Consider the following 16,976-nt stretch of genomic DNA (forward strand, 5'->3'; position numbering starts at 1 on the left):
GAGCTAATACAAACGAGAGATGCTTGGCACAGGGTAAGTGCAATGAGTGTCAGCTATGATTACTCTTACTCAGGGCCGTGTCCCCTGGCCTAGCTCAGAACCTGGCCCATATTCAACACTCATAGTGTTTGTTAGATGAATGGATGACTGTGTATGGGGATAGAGGGATGAAGGAATGGCATGAGGACCTAGAGGGGGGCTCTAACCCAGCCTGGGGAGCATTGGAGAAGCTTCCTGTGGGAAAGAAGCTTTCAGCTGACTCCTGCAGGATGAGGCGTTGGCTGGGCACAGTGAGAGGGGGGCATGTGAAGCAGGAGCAGCCAGTGGCCTGTGTGGGTGCCTCTCAGCATGGGAAAACTGAGGTGTGCAGGAGCCACAGTTCATTACTGAGTGGCTGAGCGGTTAGTGCCAAGAGCTCAGTGTCCCCTTTGTGGGCCACTTTTAGGACAGTCTCAGGCTGGCCACTCACCGAGGGTAAAAAGTCCCATGGCGGCTCCCTCATCTGATCAGCAGCCCTCCAAGATCAAGGGGAGGCACGCAGGGGAAAGGAGGCCACCCCTTGTTGAGGGACCCCAGGGGACAGGCCTGGGTCAACCTGGCAACCCATTCCTGGCTGAGATTATGCCCATCCCAGAGATAAGGGGACAGAGGCCCCACACTCCCGAGGCAGTCAGGAGAAGAGGCAGAGCCCACTCAAGTCTGCCGACTCCCTGTGCCTTCCCTCATCAGCCCAGGACTCCTCGTGGCCAGAGTGTGTCTCCCCCATCACCCCAGAGATTCCTCAGTGGCTGACATCACCCACTCCTGACTCCCCTCACAGGGCACTGACCAGGGAAATCCCTGCATGGGGTCTGGACTAATGGAGAGTCAAGTGCAGGAAGAACCTTCCATAAGGACTGGAGTAAAAGGCTGGGAATTGGAGGAGATCGGGGCTGGGGCTGCTGAAGGAAAAGAGACCGATCCTGGGGACAGTTGGGGACACCTTACCCAATTCCACCACCCCCACCCCTTAATTCCTCACTCATCTCATCTGTTGACCTTCTCATCTGCTGATTCGGAGATTCCTTACACCCAGGTTCTGGCCTCCACTGACTCTGATGGCCCACAGCAGGTGCAGAGTCTAGTTTTTGCTCTAGCCACGGGGCCCACAGCTGGGGTGGCCGACGATCAGGAGCTCAGGATTCAAATCCCCACCCTGCCACTTCTTAGCTGGGTCACCTTAGGAAGAGTTCGCCCCCTCTCTGAGCTTTCCTTATCTGTAAGAAATGACAGGTAAATCTCTGCCTTGGAGGGTGGCTGGAGGACTGAGAGACAGAGGCTGTGCTAGCTCATGGCCAGCTGTGAGTTGTGGTACTTGATGGTTTGATAAGCAGTTGAGGAAACTGGTTTGAAAGGGGTTAAATGGAGACCCTGCCTCCCAGCCAGGAGCGAATCAGGGCTGGCAGGGGAGGAGCCAGGCTGCTGCTAAGGAAAGAGATCTAGATGGGCCAGATGCCGACTGGAGAGGGACGGGAGAAGACACCGTAGGGTTTGGGGGGCTTGGCACAGCGGCCCTGGCCCCTGCACTGTGATAGCTCCAAGCCACATGGTGCAGGGCAGCTGCTGGGCTGTGGGGAAGAGGGGCTGCACTTCCTGAGCTGGTGCAGCGGCAGAGTTGATGGGGACCAGGACCCTGAACCCGCCTGGCCATCCAAGGCGGGGGACACCGGCTGCACCCAGGCTGTGACCTCAGCTGACTCCGATGATCCACATGGGATGCAGGGTCTAATTTTAGCTCCAGCCACAGGGGCCACAGTCCAGGAGTGTCTGCCAGCGGGCACAGGGGCAGCCAGGGCTGCTCAGGCAAGGGGAGGAGCGGGAAGACCAGCCCAGCTCCCTCCAGCCCGTCCCTGGCCAAGCCGCCCCTTGTGGGAGCTCTGACTGGTCCCCATGGCCTGGCAGACAGCCTTCCTCTCAGTTGAGGGCAAGGTCAAGGGGTGCAGCCAGGAGGTCAGGGGGACACGGCCCTGCATTCTGGACAGGGGTTGTGTCAGCCAGAGCAGTGCCCAGGGGCAGGGGCCCCTGCTGGGAGGGCAAAGGCTGGCTTGGTTGTCTAAACCAAGAAGGCAGTGTCCTGAGGGCAGGGGGGCCAGGCCAGCAAGCTGGGTCCCACCTGGCCTCCTCCTGCCTGGCTGGTGACTCACTGTCTGACCTTAGACAGGCAGCCTGGTCTCAATGGGCCTCAGTCTTCCCATCTGTACAATGAGAGGGCAGGACTAGCAGGTGGGTCCCAGCTCTAGTCGCCCGCCCCAGGCCCTGCTCTTCCTGCTTGCTGGCAGAGGCCTCCCAGCTTCCCCAGCCCTGACTGTGGGTGGCCACATGCAGTCGTGGAGGAGAAGAAAGTCCCTCTGGCTGATACTGTCAGCCTCCTGGCTCCTGCTTGTCCTGCTGGGAGGCTTCTCCCTTCTCCGCCTGGCATTGCCTTCCAGACCTCGGCCTGGGGCTCCCCAAGGCTGGCCGCGCTGGCTGGACGCAGAGCTCCTGCAGAGCTTCTCCCAGGCTGGAGAGCTCCCAGAAGATGCCGCTTCACCTCAAGCCCCTCATGGTGGCAGCTGCAACTGGGGAGCCTGCTTTGACACCTCGAAGTGCAGGGGCGATGGCCTTAAGGTATTCGTGTACCCAGCTTCTGGACCGATCTCTGAGACTCACCACAGGATCCTGGCTTCCATTGAGGGCTCTCGCTTCCACACATTCAGCCCTGCTGGGGCCTGCCTCCTTCTCCTCCTCAGCCTGGATGCCCAGACTGGAGAGTGCAGCTCAATGCCTCTGCAATGGAACAGGGGCAGGAACCATCTGGTCCTCCGTCTCCACCCAGCTCCCTGCCCCAAGACCTTCCAGCTGGGACAGGCTATGGTAGCTGAGGCCAGCCCCACAGTGGACTCCTTCCGGCCTGGCTTTGATGTGGCCCTCCCTTTTCTCCCTGAAGCCCACCCGTTGCGAGGTGGGGCTCCTGGCCAGCTGCAGCAACACAGCCCCCAGCCCGGGATAACCCTGCTAGCCCTGGAAGAGGAGAGGGGTGGGTGGCGCACAGCAGACACCGGCTCCTCTGCCTGCCCCTGGGATGCACGCTGTGAGCAAGACCCTGGACCTGGGCAGTAAGTGAACCTTTTGCCTTGGGGGCTGGATGGGAGGGGGCTGGAATAGACACAAGCCCAGAGACCAGGGTAGAAGACAGAACTGAGATGGGAGAACCAGGTAGTCCTGGCAGACTTAGGCCTCAGCTGCAGCAGGTGGGAGCCAAGTTAGATGGCAGAGAGCACTTCCATTAAGATGGGGACTCGACACAAGGGGTGTCTAAGGTAGGTTTTGGAATTTTCCCCTGGGGGTCTTTCAAAACATAAAACACGACTGATTCCAAACCTCCTGCCCTAATATTTTTTTCCCCACATACACTTGTATAGTGCTTTACTCTGTGCTAAGCACTTTTATAAATAATGATTATAATAAAATACGCTAGTTGTTAGCATTTAAGTGTTTGTGTACCAGACACGAAAGCTCAGACAGGTTAAGTAATTTTTCTGAGGCCACCCAGCTGGAAAGAGCCAGTATTTTGATCCAGAATTGCCTATCTCCAAAGCCTTCAGTATGAGAATTCTGAGTTTTAAGCAGAAGTTTATGATCAACCTCATCAAATGCCTCAGAGCGGCCTCATAGTCACAGCTGGAAGCTGCTCCTGTGTCTAATTTTGGGGATTAACCTCTCAAGGAAACAGCCTTTGGTTATAGCAAATATGACGTAGGTCAGGTCTAAAGAAGAATTTCCTGCCAGTGAGAGGCCCTTGACATATAAGGGGCTGGGGGCCTGTGGGATGTGGTGAGCTTGTGCGGAAACTCTTTTCCACCTGGGCTAGTTGGGGTGATGCGCCTCAGGTGATGGTTATCCCCTAAGTACTCTAACCCCTCTGTGTCCCCAGCAGGCCAGCAGCCTCCAAAGGCTAGCTGGACAGGCAAGAATGAGAGTCCTTCCGAGGCCGTCCAGGGCCCCGGTGGCAGAGGATTCCTTCTGAATCCCGCCCCTCCTGGGTCAGACCTGAGCAGGGAACCGTCACTCTGGTATCCTCGCTTTGCTCCTCCCTCAGGTCTCTCTCTCTGTTCTCTGTTGGAACAACATCAGCTATTCTGAGCTCCACTCCCTCCCAGGAATTCTTGCCTCTGCTTGGGGCTCCCGGGACTTCTCTCAGCCAAAGGGCTCTTGTGGGAATGGGATCCTTCCACCTCCTGAAGGTACAGGCAGCCCTCACAGCCAGGAGTCAGAATGGACTTGTCCCGGTCAGCCCCAGGGTCCTTCTGCCGGGACGCATCCCTAATGGTCTCCAGGGCGGGAGCCTGAAAAGTCAGGGATCTCACTCAAGCCCCTGCAGCTCAGAGCTCAGGCAGAAGCTCATTTTGGGCAACAAGGCTCTCCCTTTGCCATGCCCTCCCTCACTTTTCTGATGAGGCACTCAGGTACTCTTGCTTGCAGGAAGTTCTTTTTTCAGCTGACTTTAGTTACCGCTAAGCACAGTTCATTGTTGATGAACCTGAAAGTGATTTCAGTCTGAACTTCTTTGAGAAACTGGAAGTTAGAGAACTGCGTGCAGCAGGTAGGCGCTCATTAACTGTTTACTAATGGATCTGAAATTGGCCAGAGCCACCCACAGTTTTCTAATTAGCGTGGGTCACCCTCTGAGTAGCATTTTTGATAAGTTTTATTTCCCAGGGGCGAAGCTTGGCAGCCTTGTCCTCTGACCTTCAAGTGTGGTCTTTGGCCTCAGCCTCCCTGAAGGTGATAGGACTTGTCATCTCTGGAGTGGCTTGAGCCTCACTTTCTCCGAAGTGCCAGGCAGCTGCCTGGGCCAGACAGCGTAGGGACAGAGAGAGAGAGATAGCTTGAATAAACAAGTGCCGGCCAGAGAAAGAGGCCATTCACAGTTCCTGCCACCGCCCCACATTCACTCAGCCGGGCGAGAGTCAGGAGGGGAGGAGGCTACATTTGAGGAGTGCCTGACTTGGGCCAGGTGCTGTGCCAGGCACTTTACCTAAGTCACTGCTGATCCTGTCATGCACCCTTCAAGGGAGGTATTATTATCTCCATTTCAGGGAACGGAAAACTGAGGCCCAGAGAGTGGAGTAGCCCAGGGTGACAAGGTTCCCTGTTCTCCATGGGCCCCTCACTTTTCTAATCGGGCGCTTGGAAACAGTGGAGTTGGGATTCAGCCCTGTACTTCTGGCTCCAAAGCCCATGTTTTTCCACCTTGGTTGAACGGTCTCTTGTTGCTTTGGAATAAATCTCCACCCATTCAAATTGTTATTTATTCATTTTTATGAATAGGTAATTCATTCACATGGTACAAAATTCCAAAGGCACAAAAGGGCATAGAGTGAAAAGCCTCCCTTCTATCCCTGTCTCCCGGCCACCCAGTTTTCCTGCCTGGAGCCAAACACCGCTTCCAGTTTCTTATGTGTCTTTTCTGAGAAACTCTGCATGTGTACAAGCAATATGTATATTCTCCCCCATTTTTTAACATAAATTTGATGCATGCTTTAAAGTCCCCCAGGCTGTATCCATTGGGAACAAGGGGCGCAGTCAGTACCTAGGGCCCATGATACTTTTATAGGCTCATGAAAATATTTTCATTTTTTGAAAATCAGGGCTGGGTACAGTGGCTCACGCCTGTGATCCCAGCACTTTGGGAGGCTGAGGCGGGTGGATCGCCTGAGCTTAGGCAACATAGTGAGACCCTGTCTCTACAAAAATTATAAACATTAGCTGAGTGTGGTAGTGCAAGCCTGTAGTCCCACTACGTGGGAGGCTGAGGTGAGAGAAGCGCTTGAGCCCAGGGGGTCAAGGCTGCAGTGAGATCATGCCACTGCACTCCAGCCTGGGCAGCAGAGTGAGAGAGACCCTGTCTAAAAAAAAAAAAAAAAAAAAAAAAAAAAAGAACTTTCAGGTAGAAGAAAAAAACTTTTTTTTTTTTTTGAGACGAAGTCTTGCTCTGTCATCCAGGCTGGAGTGCAATGGCACAATCTTGGCTCACTGCAACCTCCACTCCCTGGGTTCAAGCAATTCTCCTGCCTCGGCCTCCGGAGTAGCTGGGATTACAGGCACGCGCCACTACGCCCAGCTAATTTTTGTATTTTTAGTAGAGATAGGGTTTCACCATGTTGGTCAGGCTGGTCTCAAACTCCTGACTTCAAATGATCCGCCTGCCTCAGCCTCCCAAAGTGCTGAGATTACAGGCGTGAGCCACGGTGCCCAGCAGAAAATGTTTTAATATATAATATTGCTTGTTTTTATACCAACACAGTTATCAACTATATTTTTTTTTATGGCAAGAGGGACTGTGAAGGCCAACGTGCCTAGGGCACATGGAAGTCACAATGTGGCCTTGCCTATGGCCAGGCCCTAGTAGAGCACTGAGGCCATGGGCACAGCCACACTGACCACCCTTGGGTACTGAGGCCCTGAGTCTATGACGGGTACCTTACGTGGTCACAGAAGCCTAAGACTTCTTCAGTGGTCACCACATAGATGCACAAGTTTCCTCTGTAACACACTCCCTGTTCCCCGCCAAAGGTGCTCATCCAGACTCTACTTATTTACCTTTACTGATGGGGAACTCACCACCTCCAAAGACCACCCACTGGCTGCACTCTCAGCCAGCTCCATCACTAGAATTTCTGCTGAAATTGACCCCCCAGATGCCTGGTCTCTTGGTCCCAGATCTATTCCCTAGTGTCACACTGAGCATTCGGCAGCACCCACTGAGCTGCCGTTCTCCACCAGGCACTCTGCTAGGCCCTGGGCATGCTGAGATGAGGGAGGTACAGCCCCATCCTCAAGGAGCTCAGCCTTGTAGGAGAGACAGGCAAGTCGATTGTTTGACATTGTTAAGCAGAGAGAGGCTGCACCGGCTGCCTACCTGGCTCCTCTACTCAAGAGCTGTGTGACCTCTTTGGGTTTCAGTTTTCTCTCTGTAAAATGAGATAATAACAGTGCATACCTCCCCTCCTATCTCATAGAGGTGCTGTGAGAATGAACTGAGTTAATACATGTAAAGCACTTAAAACAGTGCCTGGAGCAAAGTACATACTCAATATAGGTTAGCTTGGATCATTACTACTGCAGTCCACCGGGAGGCGGGAGCAGAGAGAACCATCTCTGGAGACATCAAGGAGGGTTTCCCAGAGAAGGTGGTGTTTCAGCTTAGACATTAAGACAGTATAGGAAAAGGCCAGGTGTGGTGGCTTATATCTGTAATCTCAACACTTTGGGAGACTAAGGCAGGAGGATCACTTGAGGCCAGGAGTATGAGACAGCCTGGGCAACACAGAGAGACCCCATCTCTACAAAAAAAAAAAAAAAAGAAAAACACACACTGTAGCACATGCCTGTAGTCCCAGCTACTCAAGAGGCTGAGGCAGGAGAATTGCTGGATCCCAGGAAGTCGAAGCTGCAGTGAGCTGTCATGGCACCACTGTACTCCAGTCTGGGTGACAGAACAAGAGCTTGTCTGAGAAGAAAAAGATGAGTAGGAGGACTTCCTCAGGCTGACAAGGCAGGGAGGGGTCCTCCAGTGTGAGGGAGAAGAGATCTTAAAGGCACAGAGGATCAAGGGAGGTTAAGGCTCAGTGGTGCAGTTTATTCAGCCTTAACCTAGAGGTTTTCAGTTCCTTAGAGGTTGACTTGGGGGTGAAGGGGGCTGTACCTGGTTGGCTTCTGCTGTGGCTTTTAATGAGGTGAAGGGTGTCCTGGTGGTTACTTGTGGCTTCTTCCAGGGAGGGCCTAGTGGACACTTAAGCATGGAGGGAGGAGAAAGAAGGCTGGGGTCCCCTGGGAGACCCCTAAAGCAGCAGCTCTGGGGTGGTTCAGGTAACTTGGAGTCAGGAGCTGGCACATCTCTGCTGTAGTCCCAGCTCCACCCCAACCCTATCTGTGACCCTGAGCCGGTCCTTGGGTCTCTCTGGGCCTCAGTTTCCCCATCTGTTCAATGGGGCATGGCCCCGAGGCTGCCTAAGTACTCCCAGGTCTGCTTCTTGGAGGTTCAGGCTCAGAGTCAAGCAGGCTGTAACTGAGGAGGGTCCTAGGACCCTGAGAGCCATAGTCATGAGTCCCACACTGAGCAGGCCTGTGTCTTGGTCCCTCCCTTTATCCCTCCCCTGACGGGGTCACAGGCGATGGTCCCCTGGGTGGACAATTGCTGGGGGTGGCTCTGAGGAGGCTGGGACTCCTGCCCTCCCCCACAGGCACACACAGCCTGAGTGTGGCCCTGGGCTGTGGCAGGGCGGGGGGGTAGGTGGGAGGAACAGAGGAAGCCTGTCCTCTGGGCCAGGGGGCCTCTGGGCAGCAGCTTCCTGTGTGGTTCCAGGCTGGGGGCCCAGCCCACCTCATGACAGAGGAGCCTTTCTTGGGCCTGGCTTTCAGCGTTGGGGAGGGCTGGGCTCAGAGGCCACGCAGGCAAGGGGTGCTGAAAGTCTGCCTGTGGCCGAGTCGGGGAGGGCAGACGTGCATGTCTAAGTCAGGCAGGGCCTTGGAAACATCAGCACCCTCTGCCTCCCATTTTACAGATGAGGAAACTGAGGTCAGAGAAAGGCAAGGGAGGTTTCTAAAGCCACTGAGGGAAGAGGCAGAGCTAGAATGCAGGGCTCCTGCCTCCTATTCCAACCACAGACGCGTGGCCGGTGTGAGGCTTGTGTTTGTGTTAGTGTGTCATTGTGCGACTGTGCATATGCATGAGTGGGTTTGCACATTTGGGAGTGTAGGTGTGGGGTGCAGGGGTGTGGGGTGCTCCCATTGAGGGAGCCCGGTGGGGCGAAGGGCATTGTCTAAGCTCATGTGTACCGGGACCTTCCTGTGTGCCTCTTTAGGACCCAGCGCGGGGAGACTCTGCCCAATGCCACCTTCTGCCTCATCTCTGGCCACCGTCCAGAAGCTGCCTCGCGCTTCCTCCAAGCCCTGCAGGTACAACCCCAATTTGAGCATCACCTGTCCTCTGTCCCCCAGCACTCATGAGCTGGCTGGGTCCAGGCCAATGAGAAGGGGCAGTGAGCTGCCTGCTCCTTTACTTCTGGACTCAGGTGTGCCTGTGTCCCCATTCACTGCACACTCTGCAGAACAACCATAACCTCTCTTCCCTGAGACACCCCATGTTCCTGTCCTCTTTGCCCCGTGCCCCCAATAGCAGCAGTTACTGACTTGGAACTGGGTGGGGGGTGAGTATGTGCAGGGTGGGGCTGGGCTCCCCAGTGACCTCCCCGCCCCCCAGGCCGGCTGCATCCCAGTGCTTCTCAGCCCCCGCTGGGAGCTGCCCTTCTCCGAGGTCATCGACTGGACCAAGGCAGCCATCGTAGCTGATGAGAGGCTCCCGCTTCAGGTAGCTCAGAGCCCTGCCCACAGGGTGGGAACTGGACCCAGGACAGGGGAGGGACCCAGAATCCTGAATCGAGGCTGGCCTCAGTCCTCATTCCTATCTGCCTTGTATGGATACTGATGAATTTCTCCCAGCACCAAGTCTCCCCTCTGGGGCTCCCAGAGGATCCGATGGAGCTAGAGATTCCTAAGGGCTCTGAGAGCAAGTCTTGCTCCTCTTGCAGCCTCAGTTTTCCCATCTCTACAACAGGATGAGCTAGACCAGACAATCCCCATGGGCCCAGCTCCAATGGCCTGTGACTGCTTAAATACCAATTTAGGGGAAGGCTACAAAACAATTCAGACTCAGAGCGCCTCCATGGGGACTGGAGTGGGAAAGCAAAACGCATGGAGACTTTTCCATCTGATGAAACAAATTCTGTCCAGCTCTGAAAAATATATGTGTGACCTGCCTTGAATCCCCTGAGAATGGTAGAGGGGGTTAATAGTAATTACCATTTATTTATTGAGCCTCTACAATGTACTAAGCAATTAATGAGCAAATACTCAGAGAGGTTAAACAGCTCGACCACAGTCACATGGTTACCAAGTGGCATTCAGACCCAACTCTGTGTGACCCCTGAATGCTTTTTTTTTTGAGATAGGGTCTTGCTCTGTTGCTCGGGCTGGAGTGCAGTGGCATAAATATGGCTCACTGCAGCCTCAACTTCCTGGGCTCAAAATTGCTCTATTATCTGGCACTTTTATCCCTCTCTGCCCCAGGTCCTGGCTGCCCTCCAGGAGATGTCCCCTGCACGGGTCCTCGCCCTGCGTCAGCAGACCCAGTTTCTATGGGATGCCTACTTCTCCTCGGTGGAGAAGGTTATCCATACCACTCTGGAGGTGAGGGGGCTCACCTGATGGGGGTCCTGGCCCTTGACTCCTGCTCCATCCCTGTCACCTCTCCATACTTCTCTGTCCCAGCGTTTGGGGACACCCCCACTCCTTGAAGATGGTCCTGGGATGAATCTGAGACTTGGCTGTGAGATTTGGGGCAAGTTTCTTCTCCAATCTTGGCCTCAGTTTCCCCATCTGTAGAGAAGACCGCTGTAGCAAATAGATTTCAAAGCACATGCCAATGCCAATTGACCACTGACGGCTGCCTGGGGTGCTATGTTTGGAGGGATTCTGAGTCCTGAAAAATGTCATGACCCATTAGTGACATCTGTCATGAGTGAGGAAGGAAGGGGAAGCAGTGACCCTGCCACCATCTCCCACCTCTGGAGCAACATCATGGAGTGCCCCCTACTCTAGACCTCAGCTTCTGACCCCAGAGGACTGGTGATGTAGTTGCCACCCTCCCCAGAGCCTGGAAGGGGAGGTGTGGCCATGGACACACAGGCCACTCGCTCTGCTCAGCTCCTCTCTCATTTCAGGTTATTCAGGACCGGATCTTTGGAACATCAGCTCACCCCTCGCTGCTGTGGAACAGCCCCCCAGGGGCACTCCTGGCCCTGTCTACTTTTTCCACAAGCCCCCAGGACTTCCCCTTCTACCACCTGCAACAGGGTATGCCCTGGGGGCGGGACAACCTGAAGGCCCCTCAGTTCTACCTAGGGCTGCCCCAGCCTCATCTGGAGAGCCCCACCAAGACCCTTCCCAAGCCCTGACATTTCTCCTGGCCCCCGGGATTCCCTACTCAGGTCACTCTTCATGGGGTTCTGTTCCCTCCCACCCTAATAGCCTGTGTCTCATTCCCCCAGGCTCCCGCCCTGAGGGCAGATTCAGCGCCCTGATCTGGGTGGGGCCCCCAGGTCAGCCCCCTCTGAAGCTCATCCAGGCGGTGGCAGGCTCCCAGCACTGTGCCCAGGTCTGCCCCCTTCCCAGATGGAGTCCTGGGATCCAGGGTGGGGGCAAGGACAGGGCAGGGCCCTGAAGACTTCCAGACCCCAAGGATGACCACTCATTTTGAGGGGAGGAATGGGGACGATTTCCAAGTGTTCTTGCTGCCTTCTTCTGTAAGTCCCAAGATTCTGTTGCCTTTTCCCCATGGAAATCGAAAAGCAGGTGTCTCTTGGGGAGGCTGGAGAAGGAAACATTCATTCCTTTACCAGCAGTCATTTTCTGAGCACTAGGTCCGGTCCTGGGCTTCATGCTGAGCAGAGAAAAAGCAGGGAAGGATTCTGCCCAGAGATTCAGAATGGGTTAGCATTTTCTGGCACACAGACTGTCAAATCTTACTTCTAGAGAAAACAGATAGACTCATACGAGTCCCTGCAGAGGAAGTGAAGCAGTTAGCTCAGCCAGGGTGCACACGAGACGGCTCGAAACAGGCCATTGAGCTGGGCTGGGAGTCATAAAAGAGCCTGAGGAAGAGAATGAAGGCTTCGAGAAAAGATGGGGATGGAGCATGGAGTCAGGGCCCAGGCTAGGGACTACCACAGACAACTCTCTTGAGTTCTAAAGCCATAGGTCACTACCCTCATGTCACCAGAATTCCTGCCTTCTACAAGCCCAGAAGCAAGGAGAGAGCAGTGATGAATGGAACTTGGATCCAACTAAACCCTTCTCCCATGTGCAGCTTATAAAATTGACTCCCCAAACTTCTTCCACCTTGAGAAAGATCACTCCTGCCCCCTGCAACCCGCCTTCTGCCCTAGACCCCAGACTTCACGAACAACCCCCTATCCTCTAGATCTTGGTTCTCTGGAGTAATGAGAGGCCACTCCCATCCAGTTGGCCGGAGACAGCCATGCCCTTGACAGTCATTGATGGGCACAGGAAGGTAAGGGCTGAGGAGGGCCATGAAAGGGGTGGGCCTATGCTGGAGGCTGGGGGAGGGCACCCATGGGTGTTTTATGAATACTTGGGCCTGAGCCACAGTTGAAGTTGAAGAATGACACAGTAGGTTTCAGCTGCAGGGCTAATAGTAATGATTCTCTTCCCTCCCTGGTCCCTGTGAATTGTGCTTCCAGAGCACTGGGGCTTATGTGATGCAGGAAGACAGAGGAGTGCGCTGATATCTGAGATGAGGAACAGAGGAGAAACCTGGGATCTTAAGAAAATATGGACCAAGGGCAGCACACTGGGCCAGGAAGGGGAGGCTTCTGGGAACCGTGGTTGGTGTCAACCACCTGCCTGCCACATGGTTGTGGGCAAGTCCCTTCATCTCTCTAGATCTGTTTCTTTCAAATGAGGGATGTTTGACACTCCTCCCACAGTTGATGCGACAGTATGACAATGGAGGAATCCCCAGATGTCAAAATTGGAAGGGCCCCTAGAGACCAACTGCCCCATTTTACCAAAGGGGAAACTGAAACCCAGAGAGGTCAAATGAGTTGCCCAGGTTCCAAAACGAGCTCTGCACTGGCTTGCCATATTCGAGGCCCAGGCGTCTACACTGTGCCTGAAGGGAGGCTTTATGCATGGCCCAGGCATCTACACTGTGCCTGATTGGCTCCTACTTACTGGATGGGGGTAGGAGGAAGGTTCCAGTGACTGAGTCCCCCTCCCACTTCTCCCTGCAGGTTAGTGATCGCTTCTTCCCATACAGCACCATCAGAACAGATGCCATCCTCAGCCTTGATGCCCGCAGCAGTCTTTCCACAAGTGAGGTGAGGGCTGGGCCCAAGAGAAGCCCAGTGTGGGTGGACACAGCCAGAGGGCCCCAGCAGCCCCTCAGGTTCCCAGGGTTGGGGGGGCCCCAGGTCATGAGGTCCAACCTCTTGCATTTGAAACCACCCCAGCAAGCCAGGCAGCCTCCTCTTTAGGAGACTCATTGAGGCTTTCCACGGACTCTTTTGAGAAGTTGTTTTTGTGGCCCTTAGAAGCTTTCATGCCACACTTCCAGCCAATTCTAAGCCATGGCTCCCACCTCCTCTCCCCTGAGTCCTGCCCTGGCCCCTCAGCCAGGCTGGCCCTGCCTCCATCTCTCTGGATGTTCTAGGCATTTAGGAGGTCCCTCCTCACAGCTCACTTGAGTCCCTCTCCAGGTGGACTTTGCCTTTGTGGTGTGGCAGAGCTTCCCAGAGCGGATGGTGGGCTTCCTGACATCAAGCCATTTCTGGGATGAGGCCCATGGTGGCTGGGGCTACACTGCTGAGAGGACCAACGAATTCTCCATGGTTCTCACCACAGCCGCCTTCTACCATAGGTACAGACCCCCACCCTGCCCAGGGATCAGAGGATCAGAAGACCAGAGACCCCCACCCCGAACGGAGCAGGGTAGCCTAGACCCCAGGGATCCAGGTTCAAGGCCCAGATCTGCCACTTCCCAGCTGTGGGATCCTGGGCAAATCTCCTCACTTCTCGAGTTTGTTTTCTCATCTGTAAAATGGGATGGATTCACCTCCCAGGGCTGGTGTGAACATTAAATGAAGTCCCTGGCACAGAGGTTCCACAAATGGTAGCTATTGTTATTTTAAGTAGAGCCATGCAGTGAGTAAGGGCAGTGTGTGGGTTTGCTGGTGGTGGGGTGACAAGAGAATAGTACTGGCCGGGCGCGGTGGCTCAAGCCTGTAATCCCAGCACTTTGGGAGACCGAGACGGGCGGATCACGAGGTCAGGAGATCGAGACTATCCTGGCTAACATAGTGAAACCCTGTCTCTACTAAAAAATACAAAAAAATAGCCAGGTGTGGTGGAGGGTGCCTGTAGTCCCAGCTACTGGGGAGGCTGAGGCAGGAGAATGGCGCAAACCCGGGAGGCGGAGCTTGCAGTGAGCTGAGATCCGGCCACTGCACTCCAGCCTGGGCGACAGCACGAGACTCCGTCTCAAAAAAAAAAAAAAAAAAAGAGAATAGTACTGATGCTTTATAAATGTGGATGTGATGAGTTGGGGAACATCCCAGGCCTTCCAGAAGCTGCCCGAAGTGCTCCAGTCTTGGGGCAGGGACTGAATTCTGTAAGACCTCTTTAGAGGTGTTCCTTAAACATGTTTAAATCAAAAATGCATAACCTGGAACCTCTTGTAGATTACTCAGGAGCTCTGCAGGGAATTCTCAGTAGACTAGTGAATAACCTAATGTCTGCAAGGTGAGGCTGGCCTGTCTGAGGGCCGTGTGAAGTGAGACTTACCCGAAGCAGTACCAGCCTGGTTCATCCACAACTGTTCTTTGGGCTTCCATGTTTGATGGCTTTGAAACCAGCTGATCCGAACCCATCTAATTCTGGCTCTGGGTTCAGCGCTCAGAGCCCAAGGATGGGTGCCCCAAGGAGCTGTGAGGGAGAGGGCAGGGAACACACCACTGACTGCAGATGAGCCACGGGGCACACAGCACAGTGGAGAGCTGTTCATGCCAGGGATGGGAGCTTTCTGAGGCAGCCAGGCTCAGAGGCTTGGGGATGGGGGGCAAAGGGAGAGGTGAGGTCAGGAGGGAGGAGAATGGGGCCTGGGGATGAATTTGGCTGCAGCCTCTCCCTGTCTTTTCCCTTTGCCCAGGTATTACCACACTCTCTTCACCCACTCCCTGCCCAAGGCTCTGAGGACCCTGGCAGATGAGGCACCCACCTGTGTGGATGTCCTGATGAATTTCCTAGTAGCGGCAGTTACCAAGCTGCCCCCTATCAAGGTGCCCTATGGCAAGCAGCGCCAGGAGGCTGCTCCACTGGTGAGGGCTGAGGCGGACTGGTCGGAAATGGCCGGGATTGGGCAGGGGTTGCGGGGAGGATTTCCTCTCACTGTCTAATTCCAGTCTTTCTTGCTGCACGGGCGTGGGGAGTTCGGAAGGGTAGAGAAGCCTGTTAACCCATTGCTTCTTTCCCTCTTAGGCCTCTGGGGGCCCGGGGCCCAGGTCAAAGCCGCAGGCCGCAGCCCCCGACTGCGTCAACCAGATAGCGGCAGCGTTCGGCCACATGCCCTTGCTGTCCTCTCGTCTGCGTCTGGACCCGGTGCTGTTTAAGGACCCGGTGTCCGTGCAGCGCAAGAAGTACCGCAGCCTGGAGAAGCCCTAGGGGGCGACCCGCGGAGACCCCAGTGGAGGTCCTAGCCCAGCTCCCAGGGGAAGCGACACCTGCCTGCGGGCTCCGCCCTTGGGACACAGAACCTATCATGGCAGCCAGCGGGCCCACACGTCGGATCCCGGTTGGCCAGTCACAACCGGGGGGCGTGGCCTTACTTTCTCCCGCCCGCCCGCCCTCGGCCGCGGAGCCTCAGTGCAGGCTCAGCCCCGCGCCCGGAGCGCCGCTCCCCGCTTCTCCACCCAGCTAACTTCTGCTTGTCTTTCAGAGCATTGCCTCCTCCAGGGACATTGCCTGGCTCTCCTCCCCGCCCCCGATGGGTTCGGTCTCCTTAGCGCTTTCGCAGCCCAGTGTTTGTCACGGTTCCCGCATGGTCAGGCCCCAGGACTGGCTTGCGAGCCCCGGGGGTCTGGTCTTTTCATGTCCTTTTCTCTCTGGCTAGGCAGATGTGCCGCAAATATTTGACGAATAGATGGATGGCAGACATTAACTGCGTGCCTGGCCCTATGCGGGCGGCAGCGGGATAGGGTCAGCGGAGAAACGGAACGGCCTCCCCACCCCATTCCTAGGGTTCCTAGTCCCGGGAAGGTAGTTACCCAAAGACGCCTAGGTTGTCAGGTTCAATCCTTGAGCCTCAGCCAAGGCGCAGAGGGGTGCGGGTAAACGAGGAGTGGGCGAGGAAAGCAGGACGGGAACAAGTGGCCGGCCCCTGTACGGCGCGCGCCGGTGGCGCAGCCTTGGCCGCCTGCCTTGCACTACCGACGCCGACCACTAGAGGTCAGCGCTGCACCGCACTCGTCACTCCCATGGCCATAGGGTGGCCGGGATGTGGAGGGTGAGCGCTGTGGGCAGCTCGGGGGCTGAAAGCTGGAAAGAGGAATCTGAAGAACAGCCCCATCTCTTTGGCCTGCACACTTGGAACTCAGTAAGAAGGGACTGTTTCCAGGTGGACTGGGCGCGAGCGGGTACTGTCCCCAGAGGTATAGGTGAGGATGGAGTGAGGGAGGGGACACTAGGTCCTCCGGGGTTCACCCAGCTGGAACTGGAATTATCACTTCCGAAATAAAGCGCGTGTCCTTGCCCCCTCACGCTCCAGGCTATAAATACCCTTACAGCAGCTGCTCGAGGGAGGGGCTCAGGGCCCAGGGCTCGCCTGGGAGCGCGTGCGACTCCAGAGGGTGAGGGTGGTGGGTCCAGCCCAGGTCCAGGGTGTCAGGTGTTTTCCTGCTTTGATGGCCTCGCAGCTCTGGAAACTCCTGTGACTGTCTCACTGGCAGGAACATGCTGTCCCCTTAGGCCTCTCCAAGGCCTTCCACCCCCACCCCCCAGCTTGACCTCGGCGGGCCCCTGGATGACTCAGGTCCTCCCTAGAGCCAGTCACAGCTGAGTGGCAGAGTGGGTTACCCTCGGGAGGCGTGGTGCCGTGAGATGCTGGAGGTACAGGGCGAGTGGAAATTAAAGAGGTAGGGGAGAGGCAGTCTGGCCTGCAGTCAAGAACTGAGGGTGAGTGGGAAAGCATACAGCTGTGGCCCAGGCAGCCTTCCCAGGGTGGGGAGGGCGCTGGGTGCCAGGCCCAGCCAGGGGAAAGAGGCACCTTTCCAGTCACAGCTGTGACACCCAGGACACTGAACTGCCTTGGCATGGCCTTGCCC

At 55.7% G+C, this 16,976-nt stretch overlaps 1 protein-coding gene across 2 annotated transcripts; it reads left to right on the plus strand.

Moving 5' to 3' along the window:
* Positions 1-1,461: 1,461 nt before the first annotated feature.
* On the plus strand, positions 1,462-16,412 carry EXTL1 (exostosin like glycosyltransferase 1). 2 transcript variants are annotated; one of them, XM_003891372.4, is made up of 11 exons: positions 1,462-3,134; positions 8,886-8,979; positions 9,284-9,391; positions 10,150-10,269; positions 10,803-10,935; positions 11,130-11,236; positions 12,062-12,151; positions 12,894-12,980; positions 13,359-13,519; positions 14,807-14,975; positions 15,136-16,412. In XM_003891372.4, the coding sequence occupies exons 1-11, from the start codon at positions 2,359-2,361 to the stop codon at positions 15,316-15,318; spliced, it is 2,028 nt and encodes a 675-aa protein (XP_003891421.2). In that variant the 5' UTR covers positions 1,462-2,358; the 3' UTR covers positions 15,319-16,412. The 2 variants fall into 2 exon arrangements, with proteins under 2 accessions (XP_003891421.2, XP_009200515.2); XM_009202251.3 differs by lacking the exon at positions 9,284-9,391.
* Positions 16,413-16,976: the final 564 nt, after the last annotated feature.

Source organism: Papio anubis, chromosome 1 (genome assembly GCF_008728515.1).
Source record: "Papio anubis isolate 15944 chromosome 1, Panubis1.0, whole genome shotgun sequence".
Classification (NCBI taxonomy): Eukaryota; Metazoa; Chordata; class Mammalia; order Primates; family Cercopithecidae; genus Papio; species Papio anubis.